General features: G+C 45.2%; 2 protein-coding genes across 2 annotated transcripts in view; both read right to left on the minus strand.

The window, feature by feature from the left end:
* Positions 1-17,595, minus strand: part of LOC115382194 (NLR family CARD domain-containing protein 3-like) — a gene marked incomplete at its 3' end in the record, with an annotated part of 1,416,821 nt that overhangs the window by 1,394,987 nt on the left and 4,239 nt on the right.
* Positions 1-17,595, minus strand: part of LOC115381319 (NLR family CARD domain-containing protein 3-like) — a 77,425-nt gene that overhangs the window by 48,066 nt on the left and 11,764 nt on the right. Inside the window, exons 3-8 of the mRNA XM_030082598.1 lie at positions 13,377-13,501; positions 12,840-13,230; positions 11,128-12,449; positions 10,625-11,094; positions 4,890-5,063; positions 4,633-4,806 (exon numbers count right to left, since the gene is read on the minus strand). Of these exons, the coding sequence (XP_029938458.1) occupies positions 4,633-4,806; positions 4,890-5,063; positions 10,625-11,094; positions 11,128-12,449; positions 12,840-13,116 (2,417 nt within the window). The 5' untranslated portion in view covers positions 13,117-13,230; positions 13,377-13,501. The remainder of the gene's footprint in view (positions 1-4,632; positions 4,807-4,889; positions 5,064-10,624; positions 11,095-11,127; positions 12,450-12,839; positions 13,231-13,376; positions 13,502-17,595) is intronic.

Here is a 17,595-nt window from a genome sequence, read left to right on the forward strand (position 1 = left end):
CAAAAGTGCAGGAACTGCCACAGAAAGACCCCAGTACAGTGTGGTACCTGTGATGCACCTCTTTGTTTCTTGGCAGGACGGGACTGTTACCGTGACTGGCATGTTGCAGAAAACTTATGGTAGTCATTACCAAGTTGATTTGTAAATAGTGTGTGGTTTGTTGTAAAAAGTGTGTGTTTTATTATAGTTTGTTTTAGTTATAAATACTTTATTGTAATGGAAATCATGTGTTTTATTGTGAATAGTTTATTATCATCATGTTTCATTCTTATAAATACTACTTTTCACATTGAGCACTTCTTTTGACTCTTTTATATGCAAAAGGTTTGTTTCACAATTACAAATAGTGTTATTACATGTTTATATATCAGTAATTATTTATGACAGTAATTCTCATAATGAATCTGAATATGGGATATGATACCTCAGAGTGTAAGCTTTCCGTAGAGCCCAAATTTATAACTGTATGTTGAAGCGTTTGAGAATAGCAGCCTTTTTTATCCAGGTGTGCCAAAGTGGCCATTTGGAGTCTCCAAATGGCCACTTTTGGATAACGCCTGGACATATCCCTACAAAAACATCTGCCAAATACTGATTTCTTGTAGTACTGCTATAAAATTTGAATCTGAACTAGGTGAGACCTCATACTCTGGTCCTAGTGTGTTTTCCAGCTCCCACAGTGCAGCCACAGTGTTCTTCTGGTGTTTTTTTGGGAAAAAAAATCAAGCGGAAAAAAAATTCATTCTGTTTCATTGTGTTCCAACATAAATAAATCAATGCCAGTGGCACTTAGAGTGATTCTGATTACACTGGGAGAAAATTTAGGTTGTCAGCTTTCAAAAGAGACCAGAACCATGCATGTGGTCCTAATGGTTCAAAAACAGCATTCAGTTTACTTTGGGTACGTCTTTAGTTGAACTTTTAGGCGAAAATGGCCCCGAGCTTAAAGGGTTAATCACTATCGTGGCAGCAGTGACAGTACTGTGCCTTTTCCTAAAGCCTAAAGCCACTTTGAGATAAGATCATTCGAGTCTAACATATCTTTTAGTTGATCACATACAAGGGATTCAAGTACTTTCGACAGGGTACACAAGTTAGATATTGGCCTATAATTGGTTAAAACTGCAGGGTCACCCCCTTTCAACAAGGGAATAACATAAGCTGACTTCCAAACTGATGGAATTTCTTTGTTTTCAACTTAGAGATTATAAAGCATTGTAAGTGGCTGTGCTACAAAATCAACTGCCAATTTCACAAAATTGGGCTTTGACAGCAATGCACTAATGAGAAACAAAGCTATTTCAAAGATCTCAAATAGGAAAAAATAACTTTTTACAATATCTACACTTAAAAAACTCAATCAAAAAAAGAATATCTATACAGCAGAACACATTAAAGCCACCGGATTTGATCACTCACCTTAAGAAAATCACTCAAAAAATTTAAAAAAATCTCTCTAAGCTATACAGGCCCCTAATAAACACAAATTCAGTACACCTGCTAATCTCACAATGGGAGGAAGACCTGCAATTTTCTTCTAGTGTGGATTTTTGGACTGAGATATGCAAAAATATATTCAATATGACTCGAAATACAAACCTTAAACTGATCCAATATAAAGTTCTTCACAGAACACATATAACTCAGCAAAAAATAAAAAAATGGGCTTCTCTGAAGCGGACATTTGTATTCAATGTGACCAAAACACGACTGATGACTGCCTGTGCTCACCAGTCCACAGCTTCTGGTCAATTCTTATCCAGCAACTTTCCTCCATTTTGAACTGCAGGATCCCTTTTTCACCCAACTTGTGTCTAATTGGTGATTTAAGCAAAATCAACCTTGGACTGAATCTGTCACAACCATTGCTCGTTGCTCTAGCCATAAAAAAACAATTTTGCGAAACTGGAAAAATGAACAATCCCTCAACATTAACCAATGGCGAAATCTTCTCATAGGATATATTTTATTGGAAAAAATAGCTTCCACCAAAAAACAACAACTGACAGACTTTACAGAAAAATGGTCACCATTTTTAGATTCATTAAATATGAATAATAGTTAAATATAAATATGATTAAAAAAATAATGTGTGAGTGGATGCTGTTAGTGCATATCATTAATAAATAGCTCAGATTATTTGTGTATATCCATCTATATATCCCCAATTCTGTTAAAAAATTAAAAAAAAAAAAAAAGGAATGAGAGGGAAAATGTTGAGGTTGTTCATCCTCTCATCAGCATGGCAGTGGACCAATATGCTGCTTCATGGAAATGATGTTGACTGTTGTTGCCACAGTCCAGATCAATATCAAACACTGTCCAGAATCATCCACAGGATCACATCACCACCTCTGTTTCCCAAACTACGGTGCAGGACCAGGGTCACAAAACGTGGTGCATTAATCAGGTGCCAAATAAATTCATGGTGTTAACAGGAATGTGAATGAAGTGGTTATTATGGGGTGATTCTGACAGCTCTGCTATCAGTCCATACATCCTTCAGTGTGTCTATACCAACACATTACGAGAGGAATACACACTAAATACAGCATGTAGACATCACCAGACTACTCAGAACATGCACACACACACACACACACACACACACACACACACACACACACACACACACACACACACACACAGCCCAAACAGGGTTAAAACGGGTGTCATGGTGATGTGGAGAACAGGAGGAAGCTGAGACGGAGCAGGACAGAACAAAGACAGAGACAACACTAAACAGACTGGGGTGAGGGACAGAGACAGAACACCATCGATAGATGAGACCATTGAAAGACTGAAACATGAGGTTAGGCAGACACACACACACACAGGTGGGACTGACAAAGCACACAGGGATGGACGAGGACACAGAAGAGGACGAGTGACCTGGACACCCCGACCGGGACAGCACAAAGTTACCAAGAGTGGTTCTGATCATATTTTTTTCCCTTTTAAAAGAGAGTTTTTCCTTTCCAGAGTCACTGTTACTCATTCTTGGATTTTCTCTGTGAAAGTGAAGACAAATGACTGTGATGTACTTGGTGAGATATGAATGAAGCTGAACTGAATTGAATGAAACTATAAAAATCTCAAATCAAGTTGACTGAAACCTTTTCATATCCAAGTAGTTGTGAAATCATTTTTCATGTTCTGGGATTTTTAATGTGTTCAGTACATCATGACGAGAAAAATCTATACGGAATGTTCCCCATCTCCCTGAGACACTCCCCAGTGGACACCTCCATCACCCTGAGAGACTCCCCAGTGGACACCTCCATCACCCTGAGAGACTCCCCAGTGGACACCTCCATCACCCTGAGAGAACCCCCAGTGGACACCTCCATAACCCTGAGAGACTCCCCAGTGGACACCTCCATCACCCTGAGAGACCCCCCAGTGGACACGTCCATCACCCTGCGAGACTCCCCAGTGGACACCTCCATCACCCTGAGAGACCCCCCAGTGGACACCTCCATCACCCTGAGAGACTCCCCAGTGGACACCTCCATCACCCTGAGAGACTCCCCAGTGGACACCTCCATCACCCTGAGAGACCCCCCAGTGGACACCTCCATCACCCTGAGAGACCCCCCAGTGGACACCTCCATCACCCTGAGACACTCCCCAGTGGACACCTCCATCACCCTGAGAGACTCCCCAGTGGACACCTCCATCACCCTGAGAGACCCCCCAGTGGACACCTCCATCACCCTGAGAGACCCCCCAGTGGACACCTCCATCACCCTGAGAGACTCCCCAGTGGACACTACAGAAAAGGTCCTTGCCTGCAGTCTGCCTTCCCTCCATGACCTCTAACCTCCAGGATCCTGAGGCTGACACATAAGATGTTGGCCGACCCCTCCCACCCTGGTCACCAACTCTTTCAATCTCTCCCCTCTGGAAGGAGGGTTGGGGTCACCAGGACCAGAACCAGAACAGTTTCTGCCCCTCTGCCACTGCTCTCATGAACAACCACTGCCAATAACAGGACATGCTGCCAGAACTTTCCAGGAGCAGAGCCTCAGATTTGCTGTGGAGCCAAGACATTGATCCAACTGTGTTCATACTGGAGAGAGAGTCCAGGACTGAGACCTCAGAGTTTGAAAGAAAAAGTCAAATGTCATCAGCATATAACACTATCTTCTGGATGGTCCTGACTAAAATAACACCGTGAATATCCTGTTTCTGAAGTGGTCTGCCAGTGGTTCTAAGCTGAGGACGAAAGGAGGATTGAGGACATCATGGTCTTGTCCCTCAACAGAGTGTGTGTGTGTGTGTGTGTGTGTGTGTGTGGGGGGGGGGGGGGCATGACAATGATCAACAGCCAAGCGTCTAGTGAATGAAAAAGAAGTTTATATTTTAATTACTTATTCAGGTTTTTCATAACTTCCTTTCCTAATCTGAAGAGGTCCAGGACATCACACATGAAGCTTCAATTAACTCCATAAAATCTATTTTCTCCATCTCATGATGCAGCTAGTGAGCAGTGCTTCATCTATGATGAATGCTGTTCAACATTAAACAGGCTTCTCCTCCCAGAGTCTTTCCAACCAGTCTGATCATCAACTGGAGACATTGTGAAGAACATCTCAGTCTCCATGAGGAGCTCCTGCTGTGTGTCCATACCTGAGAGTCTCCAGGGAGCAGTGTGGATCCTCCACTGCCGCTGACAGCTCCTTCACTCCTGAGTCTCCTGGATGGTTGTAGCTCAGGTCCAGCTCTCTCAGATGGGAGGACTTGGATCTCACAGCTGAGACCAGAGAAGCACAGCCTTCCTCTGAGACCAGACACCCTGACAGACTGGAGACACAAACATGGCTGCATCAAGTCAAGAAGGAAGAAGGAAGATCCTCCACATGATCAAGCAGCAGCTGGATCCTGACCTGAGAGCTTCCAGTTTACAGTGAGGACTCTCCAGTCCAAGAGACAGACGCTTCACTCCTGAATCCTGCAGCTGGTTGTTACTCAGGTCCAGATGTGTCAGACTGGAGGACTGAGAGCTGAGAACTAAGGACAGAGCTCCACAGCTTCTCTCTGACAGACCACAGCAGCTCAACCTGAAGAAGAAGCAACAATGAAAACCACATCAATGTTTGTCATGGACTCAGTTCTACATCTCTGACTTGGAGCATCACAAACACAGTGAGTGGAGGATGGAAAGCTGCTGCTCTGCAGCTCAGCTGAGACTGGAAACTTGAATCTGCCCACATGGAAAAGACATTTAAAAAGCTTCTGAGGAGTTCCAATCCCCCCCTCCACCCCCCTGAACCCCACAGTGCTTTACAACAGCTGTGATGAGAAGAACAGAGATGAAGACCAATGTTTTCAGAGAAGACGCTCATCCAGTCAGCAGAGAGAGAGAGAGAACACAGGGAGAACATGCAAACCACACAGAAGGACACCAGGCTCAGGCTGGGGTTTGAACTCAGGACCTTGTTGCTGTGAGGCAGCAGTGCTGACCACTGCTCCACCGTGCAGCCCTGTCCAAAGGTTTAGTGTATTTCCAGTGTCTAGAACCTGCAGGGAGATTCAGCTTTTCTCATCTGCTTTCTATAAAGAGTGAGGGAGCGGCCCATCACTGACTGTGGACAGCATGCTACATGCTACATGCTACATAGCAAACATGTGACTACTTCCTGGTTCTCTCACAAACCTCACTGATTCTCCTCAAACAGTGCTGGAGTTCAGTTGAGGGTTCACTCTTGACAGTCCTCCTCCTGCACATCGGCCCTCCTACACTGACCCTCCAGACCACACACACTCACCAGACGCTGCCAATCAGACATGGAGGCTCAAACAGGGCTGCTGCTACAGCCTCGGTCTGATGGGGCACTGGGGGGGGAAGTGGCCACCCGACCAGCTGCTGTGAATTTCCTGACCAGTTCTCTATATTCTATGTCCTTCAAGTGTTTAATGTGGGGAAAGGAACTGAAAGGTTCCGCGAATTTCCTGACCAGTTCTCTATATTCTATGTCCTTCAAGTGTTTAATGTGGGGAAAGGAACTGAAAGGTTCCGCTCCATCATGTCTGTTTGGATCTTGAATGCTCCACTGCACTCAACTCTTGTCAGAGTTCTATTTCCTCCCTCCTGACCACCAGACGGCGCTGCTGAAAGCACTGAATGCACAGTTCCAGTATGGAAACCAGCAGACGTCACTTGGAACGTCACCAGACATCACCAGGAACAGCAGTAACTTGTGGTGTCCAACCCCTGGTTGGGGTCCTTTCTTCTTCTGGTGTTCAGTTGGCGTCCAGCTTGAAGATTCCAGGACGAGGCTGTTGGGCATCATGAGGCTCCGTCTGCTGGAAGCCTTGAGACCGTATTGGTCAGAGCAGCATCGGTCCTGCTGAAGCAGGCCAAACACACATTTTAACATCTGACACACCACACACAGCCATTCTCTCACTGCTCATCCAGAATCTCGTCCTCCAAGACAAAAGCCTCGTCTGATCAAATGTGATCAGGAACGGCGATGGGGAAACAACTCAGAAGTAACAACAACAAAGTCCAACATGGAAGAGGATGCTCTGATGGGGTCTTGGACAGAGACGTGAGAAACAGCCTCTGTTTTTACTGCTGATGATTGGAGTCGAGCGGCGGGCGGCTGGTGGAGGAGCGCCTCGCTCCAGCAGCGCATGAGGAATGACATGTTTTCACCGTGAAAGTGATCAGAAACTGATCAGTTTCCATATTATATTACAGTTTGTTACAAAACAGTCAGTAGGACCAAAACAGTTCATGTATTTGATGAGTTTTGGTCAATATAAGGTCTCAAATAAGTTATTCCACTAAGCAGCATGTTAACATGTGGAATAATGTAAATTGAGCTACTGTATTACGAAAAGAAAGGAAAATAAACAGAGCGGAGGGTTTATCTCACTATTTAAGTGACATAAACCCTCACTTTTAAAATTTAAGTGAATAGTGATTCTACAGGATCTGGTGTTCCTGTTCTCCTCATGAGAATATCTGAGCGTGGGACAAAAGGTCAGCATCTTTTCCACTTATATTTTATTTGGATGGTAAAACAAGCATTTTTAAAACATCCCAGCACCCACTGTCATTGCTGCACATGGTTGGCTCTGTTCCACTGATCCTGTTTTTTAGTGACACTGTTTGTACCAGCTCAGCCTGTGACCAGTGAAGGAGGTGGTCGTACTCTCCTGGCACATGGCACCTCTAGTGAGAGAGGAAGCAGGAACTGCTGTGACACCGTTCCCTCTCCTGAACGTAGTTTCAGCTAGACCTTGTTGGCCCTGCTGTCGTGCCTCTGCTGTGCTGGCGGCGAACGCCCCCTTCCCTCAGCTTATAGCACTGACCCTGTCTTCTGACCAGCTGAGTGATGTTGTTGGTGTCACCTCGGACCATGGACGGTGAATCGGGCCCCTGCACCGGGTGTTGATTGGCCATTCCCTCTCCTGAACATAGCTTCACCAAGCTTTACTGACGCTTACTGTTAGCAGGCGGCCCTGAGCTGTAGATCCTGCCGGTACCCCTCTGGGTCCCCTAGGGCCTGGAGGGGGGAGACTGACATCCCTGAGCCTGCTGCTATTGCTCTCCTGAAGGAGGTGGTTGGACGGATTCTGCTCACATCCCAAGTGGCACTGTCACTAGAAGCTGAGGGTGCTGCAGCAGCGCCTCCTGGCCCTGGCCTATTTAAGGACGGGTCTTCCCCTCAAGGGACTCCCATTGGGTGTGGCCCCAGCCTGCCATGTGACTGTCACCATGGATGCCAGTCTCTCCAGGTGATGTGCTGTCTGCCGACACAGGGCTGTTAGGAGGAAGTGGTCTGTGTGGAGCGGTACAGATCACATCAGCACACTGAAGCTGAGAGTAGTACACCTGGCCGTGAGATGCTTCTTGACCATATCTGAGAGGGAGGCACATGTTTGTACAGCCAGACCACACCTCAGTCATCTCCCACATCAACCACCAGGGCGGCACCAGGCCCGTCTGGTTGTTGCAGGCCTCCTAGTGGCGTCATGGGGGAGTGGTGTCCTGTCTGGCCAGTCTGTGGGTCCTGTATCTGCCGGAGCCTGAACTCACTAGCGGACTCTCTCCTGTCAGAATCCTCCACCAACACAGTGGTGCCTCCACATGGGGGTGGTGTGCAGATTTTAGAGTTACTTCAGAGGAACACACCCCAGAGAATTTGTCAGGAGGACCACATGCTGTTGCCGGAGGCCCCCTTTTATCCCCAGCTCAGACATGGTTTCTCGTGCTGCAGACTCTCCTGCAGCGCTCCTCACTGGCTCTGCTTTTATGTTTGGCGACTGGAAGACCTGACTAGCTGCTGAGCAGCTGTACGGAGCCTGTGAGGAGGATCATACTGACTGTCAGAGCACCGTCCACCCAGCTGCAGTCTGACAGTCGGTAGAAAGTTGTTGAGTGGTGCAGCATCTGCAGGCAGGACCCACTGCTTTGCTCGATCCCTGCGATCTTGGATACTTGCAGGTTCCTCTGGGGGAGTTGACCTCCATCTATCCTGAGGGTGACTGTGGCAGCAATGTCAGCCCAGCTTGACAGAGTTGCAATACCACAGTGGGAACCAAGACCTTTCTCAAGGGGGCTCTGAGGCTTCGTCCCCGAGAGATCCACTGTCCCCAGCAGAGGTCCTGAACTCAGTGCTGGATGGTGTGTGTCCGCCTCCCCCGTGAGCCCTTGGCTACAGTGGGAGCCACACAAGACCACATTCTTGGTGGCCGTTACCTTGGTCAGTGACAGACTCGCTTTATCAGCCCATCATGCCTGGAGTGACACCTGGATATTAGGGTTGCTACTCTCGCAGGGAGTCTAGCAGGGAGACATGGAAAACATGCAGGTTTGCGGCCCTCCAGGACCAGGGTTCCCCACCCCTGTTGTAGTCGTTCTAGCAAATGTCGGTTTTCTACAGTTACAGTGAGTGTATACATTTAAAGTCTTTAGTGAGTCTTACTTTAACAACTGCTGTTATCAGCAGACACACACAGACTTCCGCCATCATTCGTTAACACGGGAACCAGTTAATCCATAACACCGGCTGGGTGATTGCTATGGCGCTCTTTATACAACTCGCTGTTGCACAATTTGCTTCCATCTCAAACCAAATTCTGAGAAAATTCCCCAAAACTGGGAATTTTTTCCTTGTGTTACGGATGACAGTTCTTTAGATAACACACAAAAATGATCCCTGAACAACTCCATCGTGCCTTGCCATACTTTCATGTAGAGACTCCATAAAAATCTTAAAAAGTAGGCATGTTTGTCCTCTGTTCTGATGAGAAAACTTCATTTTAATATCTTCTTCCAAATTGAGACTGTGAGCTTTAAAGTCAGTTTATGATGGGTGTGTATTGGAGAGGCCAGAGTGGGAGAGCAGCGTTACAGTGCCAGAGGCTCTCCATTTAAACAGTTTTTTTCCCCTCTCATCCCCACTGCCACATTTGTTTCTCAATTGTCACAATCAAAATTTAAATCAAAACGTAGCTACAGTCGTGACTCTCAAAATGCTTTCATTTAGTCTCTGTCTCAAACGGTTCTCTCTCCAGAGGCATTTGTTTGAGGAGAGTGCAGAATTTTCTCCCATCCACTACAATGCATTGTGGAGACGCCTGAATCCAAAACTTCACTCATCTTTACACACTCGCTGTGGCTGAATGGATGATCCTACAGAAAGGAAACTTTCAGGATAAATCCATGAAAGGCTTCTGACGCTCACAGTGGGAAAATAAAATCAATTTCACCTCTCGGTTCTGGAGAAACTATTCTTCAGCCATGCGCACTGCATGAAAAAGTGCTGATTCACTGTCATGGCTGCTGTGCAGCTGGTCTCCATGGCAACAGACACACCTGTTGTGCTGCTGCTGCTTGATTAGTCTGGATGTTTCCATTAAGACTGGAGCTCTATTGATCCTCTGTTACTCTGACTCTCCTGCTTTTACTGCTGAAACAACTTTATTGATCCTTTTTGCTCTCAATGGCATCTCAGTGACGTTTTAGTGCTTTTTAACGATTTCAGATTTTTTTTTCAACATTCAACTTTGTCAGAGATCTTCAACCTATTGAAGAACACTTTTTCAGCTTTTTTCACCCAAATCAATTTTTCAAGCTTTTTTTTTCGAAGCTTTTTTTCTTAGCTCTCTTTTTTCTTTTCTCTTATTTCCTGGAAGAGGATGGAGGCGTGGCGGTGGGCTCATTGTGCAGCGGCTCAATGCTCTTAAGCATCAAATGCCATTTTGTTAGTGTGCTATAATTGTACTGTCGTGACACATAAAGATTGTTGATATTCATTGAACCTTTTTTTTCTTACCAAGCTGAAACTCTACTCCCCTTTAATGGTCTGCAGGGAGAGAACACTATGGACTTCCTTAATGAACTAATGTTGTGCCATCTAATCAGAGTTATAAAGATGAGTACAAAATTCACAAATGACACCACAGAGACTTAAAAGCAGTGCTGTACTTCACATCTGTGAACAGGATGTTTGCAACTGAACTTTTTTCTTCTTTTTTTGTTTTCTTTTTTTAACAAATGAAAACCTTGCTTTTGGGCAGATTTTTTTTGGAGTGGATGGCAAAATTTGGTATACAATCATACTGAACTCATCATGTTCTCCATATTTGTTGATGAAGTACGTACAGAGCTTTGTTGGAGGCTTTGACCACTGGCAGCAGCCTCAGAAGAGTCTCCTCTGAAGCAGAGTATTTCTTCAGGTCAAACTCCTTCAGATCTTCTTCTGATGACAGTAAGATGAAGACCAGAGCTGACCACTGAGCAGGAGACAGTCTTTCTGTGGAGAGACGTCCTGATCTCAGGGACTGTTGGATCTCCTCCACCAGAGAACCATCATTCAGTTCATTCAGACAGTGGAACAGATTGATGCTTCTCTCTGCAGACAGACTCTCACTCAGCTTCTCCTTGATGTACTGGACTGTTTTCTGATTGGACTGTGAGCTACTTCCTGTCTGTGTCAGCAGATCTTGAATTGGACTCTGATTGGTCTCCAGTGAAAGACCCAGGAGGAAGCGGAGGAACAAGTCCAGGTGTCCATTTGGACTCTTCAAGGCCTCGTCCACTGCTCTCTGATGGAGATGGTGGAGTTTAGGTTTCTTAAACGCTTTTGGCCACCTGAACAGTGGTACCTTTTTCATCAGATTGATTCCAGAATTGATGAAGGTCTGATGGACATGAAGAGCAGCCAGAAACTCCTGAAGGCTCAGATGGATGAAGCAGAACACAGACGTCTGGAGGCCCTTCTCCTTTTTAAAGATCTTCGTGAACATTCCTGAGTACTTTAAGGCTACCTCGAGGTCAATGCCAGACTTTTTCAGGTCACGTTCATAGAAGATCAGGTTTCCTTCATCCAGATGATCAAAAGCCAGTTTTCCCAGAGACTCTGTCATTTTCTTGCTCTCTGGACTCCAGGTTTCGCGCGAGGCAGTGTTGTCATCATATTTGACCTTGTTTCTTTCAGCCTGGACCACCAGGTGGCGGGTGTACACCTCAGTCAGGTTCTTGGGCAGCTCTCCTCCCTCTCTGCTCTTCAGCTCCTCCTCCAGAACTTCAGCAGTGATCCAGCAGAAGACCGGGATGTGGCACATGATGTGGAGGCTTCGGGAGGTCTTGATGTGGGAGATGATCCTGCTGGCCTGCTCCTCCTCTCTGAACCTCCTCCTGAAGTACTCCTCCTTCTGGGGGTCGGTGAACCCTCGGACCTCTGTCACCATGTCCACACAGTCAGCAGGGATCTGATTGGCTGCTGCAGGTCGTGTGGTGATCCAGAGGCGAGCAGAGGGAAGCAGTCTCCCCCTGATGAGGCTTGTCAGCAGAACATCCACTGAGGTGGACTTTCTAATGTCAGTCAGGAACTTAGTGTGGTGGAAGTCCAGAGGGAGTCGACACTCATCCAGACCATCAAAGATGAAGATCACCTGGAATTCTTCAAAGCTGCAGATTCCTGCTTCTTCTGTTTCATTGAAGAAGTGATGAACAAGTCCCAACAAGCTGAACTTCTCCTCCTTCACTACATTCAGCTCTCTGAAGGTGAATGGAAATATGAAGTGGACGTCCTGGTTGTCGTTGTCTTCAGCCCAGTCCAGAGTGAACTTCTGTGTCAGGACTGTTTTCCCAATGCCAGCCACTCCCTTTGTCAGCACTGTTCTGATTGGTTGAGATCTTCCAGGTGGGGCTTTAAAGATGTCTCCTGGTCTGATGCTTGTTTCTGCTCTGTCTGCTGTCCTGGATGCTGTTTCAATCTGTCTGACCTCATGTTCCTGATTGACCTCTGCAGTCCCTCCCTCTGTGATGTGGAGCTCTGTGTAGATCTGGTTCAGGAGGGTCGGCCTTCCTTGTATCGCGACTCCCTCAAACACACACTGGAACCTCGTCTTCAGGTTGGACTTGAGTTTCTCCTGACACCTCTTCGATGTTGCTGACAAACGAACCTTTTGAGGACCATCTTCCCCTAATTATTATTTTTTTTTTCGGAGACAAAAGAAAATAGCTAGATTTGAGTAATGTTCGAAGTGTTGTATGTAAGGCGTTGCTTCTATACATCACCAGAAACAAGGACATCTTTATCTTGACATTTGGGTCTTTATAATCACAGATAATCAACCTAAATTATATGCTCTGTGAGAGGTTCCCTAATAAAGAATGACAAATTATTTTCTCCTGTTTGTTTTCTCTTCAGCTCATTGGGCTGTGAACGATGCTGGGTGAAAAATGTCATGCAGAAATTCTAAACTAATTTTCAATATTTACTAAGATCTGTTGTTTTTGTGTGTGAGAGACTGTAACGTCATGTGTCATTTTACTTAATAACACCATCAAGTTGTGATTTTCCAGGACTTACCTCCAGGTTCTGAGATGTGTTTGGAGTGTTTCTCCCAAATGCCCATCATTTTCATTCTCTCTAAAACCATTTTAGTGACGTCAAGAATCTGATTGCTGTAGGCCTGGCGCATCTGATCCACTGTGCCTTTCCTGTCCAATGTCTCCAGTTTACTCGTTGGGATTGGTTTGAACTCTTCAAGGACTCCATCTTGACACAAATACCACTTGAACTTTTCAAAGTCTTCATGTCTCAAATCCTCCAGAATTCCCAGGAGGACTTCTTGAGGTGAGCTCATCTTTGACCTTATGTAAGACCTTATTTCACTAAACGTTCACTCTGTGTTCATCAAGTCCCTGGAAAGACCACGGTGAGGAGCTGACATGCTGACGTTCAGGTGAGATGTTTGACTCTGAAAAACACAAAACGAGAATATTCACAAGCTGTGGCTCAGTCAGTTTGTTGTTTCAGGTTCAGTTCTATCAAAAATCAATGTCCAGTTTTGTCCGTTTGTACATTTGTACATATTTTGGATATACAGTGCCTTGTGAAACTCACGTCAGAAGTTCAGTGAGGATCTCTGGCCAAGAGGTCCAGGATCCCTCTGGATGAACTGTAGAGATCTGCAGCTGAGGTAGGAGAGTCTGTCCAGACGACAACCATCAGTAGAACACTGCACAAATCTGGCCTTTGTGGAATAGAAGAAGAAAGCATCCATAAAAAGTCTTGTTTAAAGTTTGCCACAAGCCACCTGGGAGACACACCAAACGTGTGGAAGAAGGTGCTCTGGTGCTCTGGTCAGATGAAGCCAAAATCGAACTTTTTGGCCACAATGCAAAACGATATGTTTGGCGTAAAAGCAACAGTGCTCATCAGCCTGAACCCACCATCCCCACTGTCAAACATGGTAGAGGCAGCATCATGGTTTGGGCTGCTTTTCTTCAGCAGGGACAGGAAAGATGGTTAAAATTGATGGGAAGATGGATGGAGCCAAATACAGGACAAAAAGGATAATGTGATATCATCTGTCACTTTATAAGATTTATGACGACCTGAGGAATGTTTGACCCCCCCAATAAACCTCACCTCCACTTCTGTAATGCCGCCCGAGCCCCATCGTACGATGAGCTCATCGCTCAGATATACACCTGTTTGAAATATCGTTTGATAAATGAGGGCCCCTGAAACTTCATCCTTTTTGTCCTGTGTCCTTTAAAAATATATTTGTCTCTCCGGGTCATAACACTGGCCTACAGGTCAGGAGATCAGTGTGATAGGCTGGCCTACATTTGGTGTCGTCTGCAAAAGTGTGAAGTTTGCAGACACCACCATAGTGGGTCTTATATCGGACAATGATGAGACTCGCTACAGAGAGGAGATCCAGCACCTGACAGGATGGTGTTCACTGAAAAACCTCATCCTGAACACCAGCAAGACCGAGGAGGTCATTGTGTAGGATGGAACACCCCCCTCTCTACATTCATGGGGGGAGGTGGAGTGGGAGGACAACATGAAGTTCCTGGGCACCAACATTACATCTGACCTCACTTGGTCCACACACACATCCCACCAACGGACAACTCAGAATTCACCGTCGGAGTGTTCATAGACCTCAGAAAAGCATTTGATACCATCCATCACGAGAGACTGCTCAATAAAATGAGCAGATATGGAATACGGGGTACTGCCTTTGCATGGCTAAAAAGCTACCTTACTGATAGGAAACAATGTGTGCATTTAAATGGAGTAGATTCTGAGACTCAACAGGGTACTCATGGTGTCCCACAAGGCTTTGTTCTTGGCCCCAAGCTTTTCATGCTATATATAAATGATATCTGTGATGCTCTGCAAAATGTTACCTGTGCCCTATTTGCTGATGATACAAGCCTTTATGCCTCCGGTCCAGATCTTGAACAGCTCTTGCATGCAGTAGAAAATGATCTAAAAATTCTTAAAAAGTGGTTTGATATGAATCAATTATCATTAAATATAAATAAAACAAACTTCATTTTATTTGGTAACAAAATGATCAAAATTCCAATAAAACTATCCATTAATAATAAAGCCATCGAGCAAGTCAACCAAACAAAATTTCTCGGTGTCATAATCGATAACAAACTAAATTGGAAGGCCCATATTGACAACTTAAAAAGAAAAATATCAAAAATAATAGCTATCTTACACAAAGTAAAATATTTTGTCAATCAAAAATCACTCCATACCCTATACTGCTCCCTATTATTACCATATCTAACATAATGTGTGGAAGTGTGGGGGCACACATATAAATCTATGGTCCAACCGATATTCATACCACAAAAAAAAGCAATAAGAATTGTCAATCATAGTGACTATTATGCTCCAACAAATCCACTTTCCATTAAAACCGAATACTTAAACTGGAAGATTTAACAAACTTGAGCACAGCTGTCAAGTCAAACTTGAGGTTTGGATCTGTCAAAAAGGAATGAGGCAGCTTCAAAGAACAGGAGGCGGAACCTTCAGAGCAGGAGGCGGATCCTTCCTGAGATCTGCCGGACCTGAATGAGTGGAGCACCAGCACAGGTGAAGCAATCAAGCAGACAGCAGCACCAAGCATCAGACAGAGAGACTGAACACGATCGCTTGCAACTCACCCTGCAGATCAAAGCACCTACAAACACCAGAGAGGCAGCCGGTAAGAAGCCGAGCTGTCTAAAAACCTGATGGACTGAAGAGTCTCTGCGCACGGCGTTTAGTGCACGGCGTGTTAACTGCTTAAAGCTATAGTGCATAACTTTTAAATGTCTATGAACGTCCGTTTTAGCCAAGCCACGACTAGTGGAGATGACAAAATGCAGATTAAGCCGATCAGCTCCTCTAACATGTCGCGGGATTTTTCAAGATATATAATTGTTGCTTTGCGTGTCGACCGGCGACATTCCCGCACTGGCGTGCAGGAAATTACGCATTTTACGTCACAACAAGAAGGGAGGGGGAGGATGGAGGGTCTCATAGCAACAGGCTCAGCTCACAGTCTCAGGCAGACCGAGGAAGCAACGTGCTACTTCAGGGTTTCTGCCAGACCTTTTCAGTCCGGGCGCCCCGCCCGCGCTAAATTGTGCAGCGCCCGAACAATGGAGAGGAGGAAAAAAAGAAAAAAAACTCTCCGACGGTCGAACGCCGGCAGCGTTAGCAGTGTTAGCAGCGCTAGCAGTGACACCACACGCTCGCCCGCCCCCCACCCCCCCCACCACCCCCCCCCCCCACCCCCCCAACCCCCCCCACACACACACACACACACACACACACACACACACACACACACACACACACACACACACACATACACACTCTTTTCCTGCAGGAAACACTGTACTTTGTGTGTGTAACACTGCGTTTTTCATCAGGAAGCAGCTACTGGAGACCAACGGACAACATGATTTCCGCTGATGACCACTGGGCCTGTTCATCCACTAACCTGTCAGTTACAAATTAGCAGGCACCTTGTCTCCCGGTTTAATAAGCTATTTGTGTTTCTGTAGCAAAAAAAAAAAAAAGAAAACAATAATTACCTCTTCGGAAGAGTCCATCTTTTTTTTCACCAGCTGCCCTTATTCACACAGAATAAAATCTGTTTCCAACGATGATTCACGCTGTGGAAACGCAAGTCACCGTGGCAGGTTGGGGGGAGAGGGGGACACCTGGGCGTACGTCATGTGGAAGCGCCGGCTTTATTGTTGTAAGAATGCAGAATTCCGCTAGAGGGCGACCGAAGTTACGCACTATAGCTTTAATGCCCATGTGTGCTGATTACTATCCTGGTTGCATTGATCTAAATGGGACAATTGTGCTGTGTGTGAATGAATAGTGCTCATGTGTCGGTTATAGCATGTGGGAAAAAAGTTGAGGGAAAAATGAAACTTTTACCCTCGCCTATTTTTTTTTTTCCAGATTCCACATTGAAAAACACCATGATAACAATGAAGCAGCCATAAAGCTGCCACTGACTGCATTCAGCAGCTCCTGAACTACAACTGGACCAGGTTTTTATGAGATCAGCATAAAGCACACAGATTTTACAGTGTTTAGTTTGGACAGAACCAGGAGAACCCTTCATTTGGCCATTTGGAGACCAGCCTGTGCCAATCTATACTAAGTGGGTTTATGACTTATTTGAAAGGAATCTGAATTTAAAATACTTTTAATTTCCAATGCAGGAGTATATGCAATATATGCAATTCAGCAATTCAGCAATTCAGCCTTTGGCGGTGATATTTAGCCACTATATTATATGTTTCTGCCCAGTTTTTGTGCAGAAAGTTAGCAGCAACTTATAATTGTGCACAGTATTGTGCATAGTATAAAATACTTTTTTTTAGTAAATGACTGAGCCATAACATTTAGTTTCCAACTGAAATATATTTCCAATAATAAAATCAATACAAAAATAGCCAATTATATCACAGGGAAAACAAAAAAAAAAATCCCCTTTGCAACATGTAAACACATCAAGAAAAAAAACAAAAACAATGTGCATTGAGATGTAGAAACGCACAATGAAGATAAATGTGCATGTTTCAGAATAAAAAATTGCCAAATATCACAGAAACAATCACTGATTGCCATCTGCGTGTGTCTCGCTCTGCAGCGTGCACTGCTGCGTCTTTTAGAACCAAGATGGCGGCGGCGCTCGTGCGGTTACGCTAAAAGATGTGTCCCAGCTGGATGATGCCTCGGTCACGTGTATCATATCGTATGAAAGCTCACCAGACGCCAACGAATATCAACAAACTTT

The sequence above is a fragment of the Salarias fasciatus genome, chromosome 23, assembly GCF_902148845.1.
Source record: "Salarias fasciatus chromosome 23, fSalaFa1.1, whole genome shotgun sequence".
Taxonomy (NCBI): domain Eukaryota; kingdom Metazoa; phylum Chordata; class Actinopteri; order Blenniiformes; family Blenniidae; genus Salarias; species Salarias fasciatus.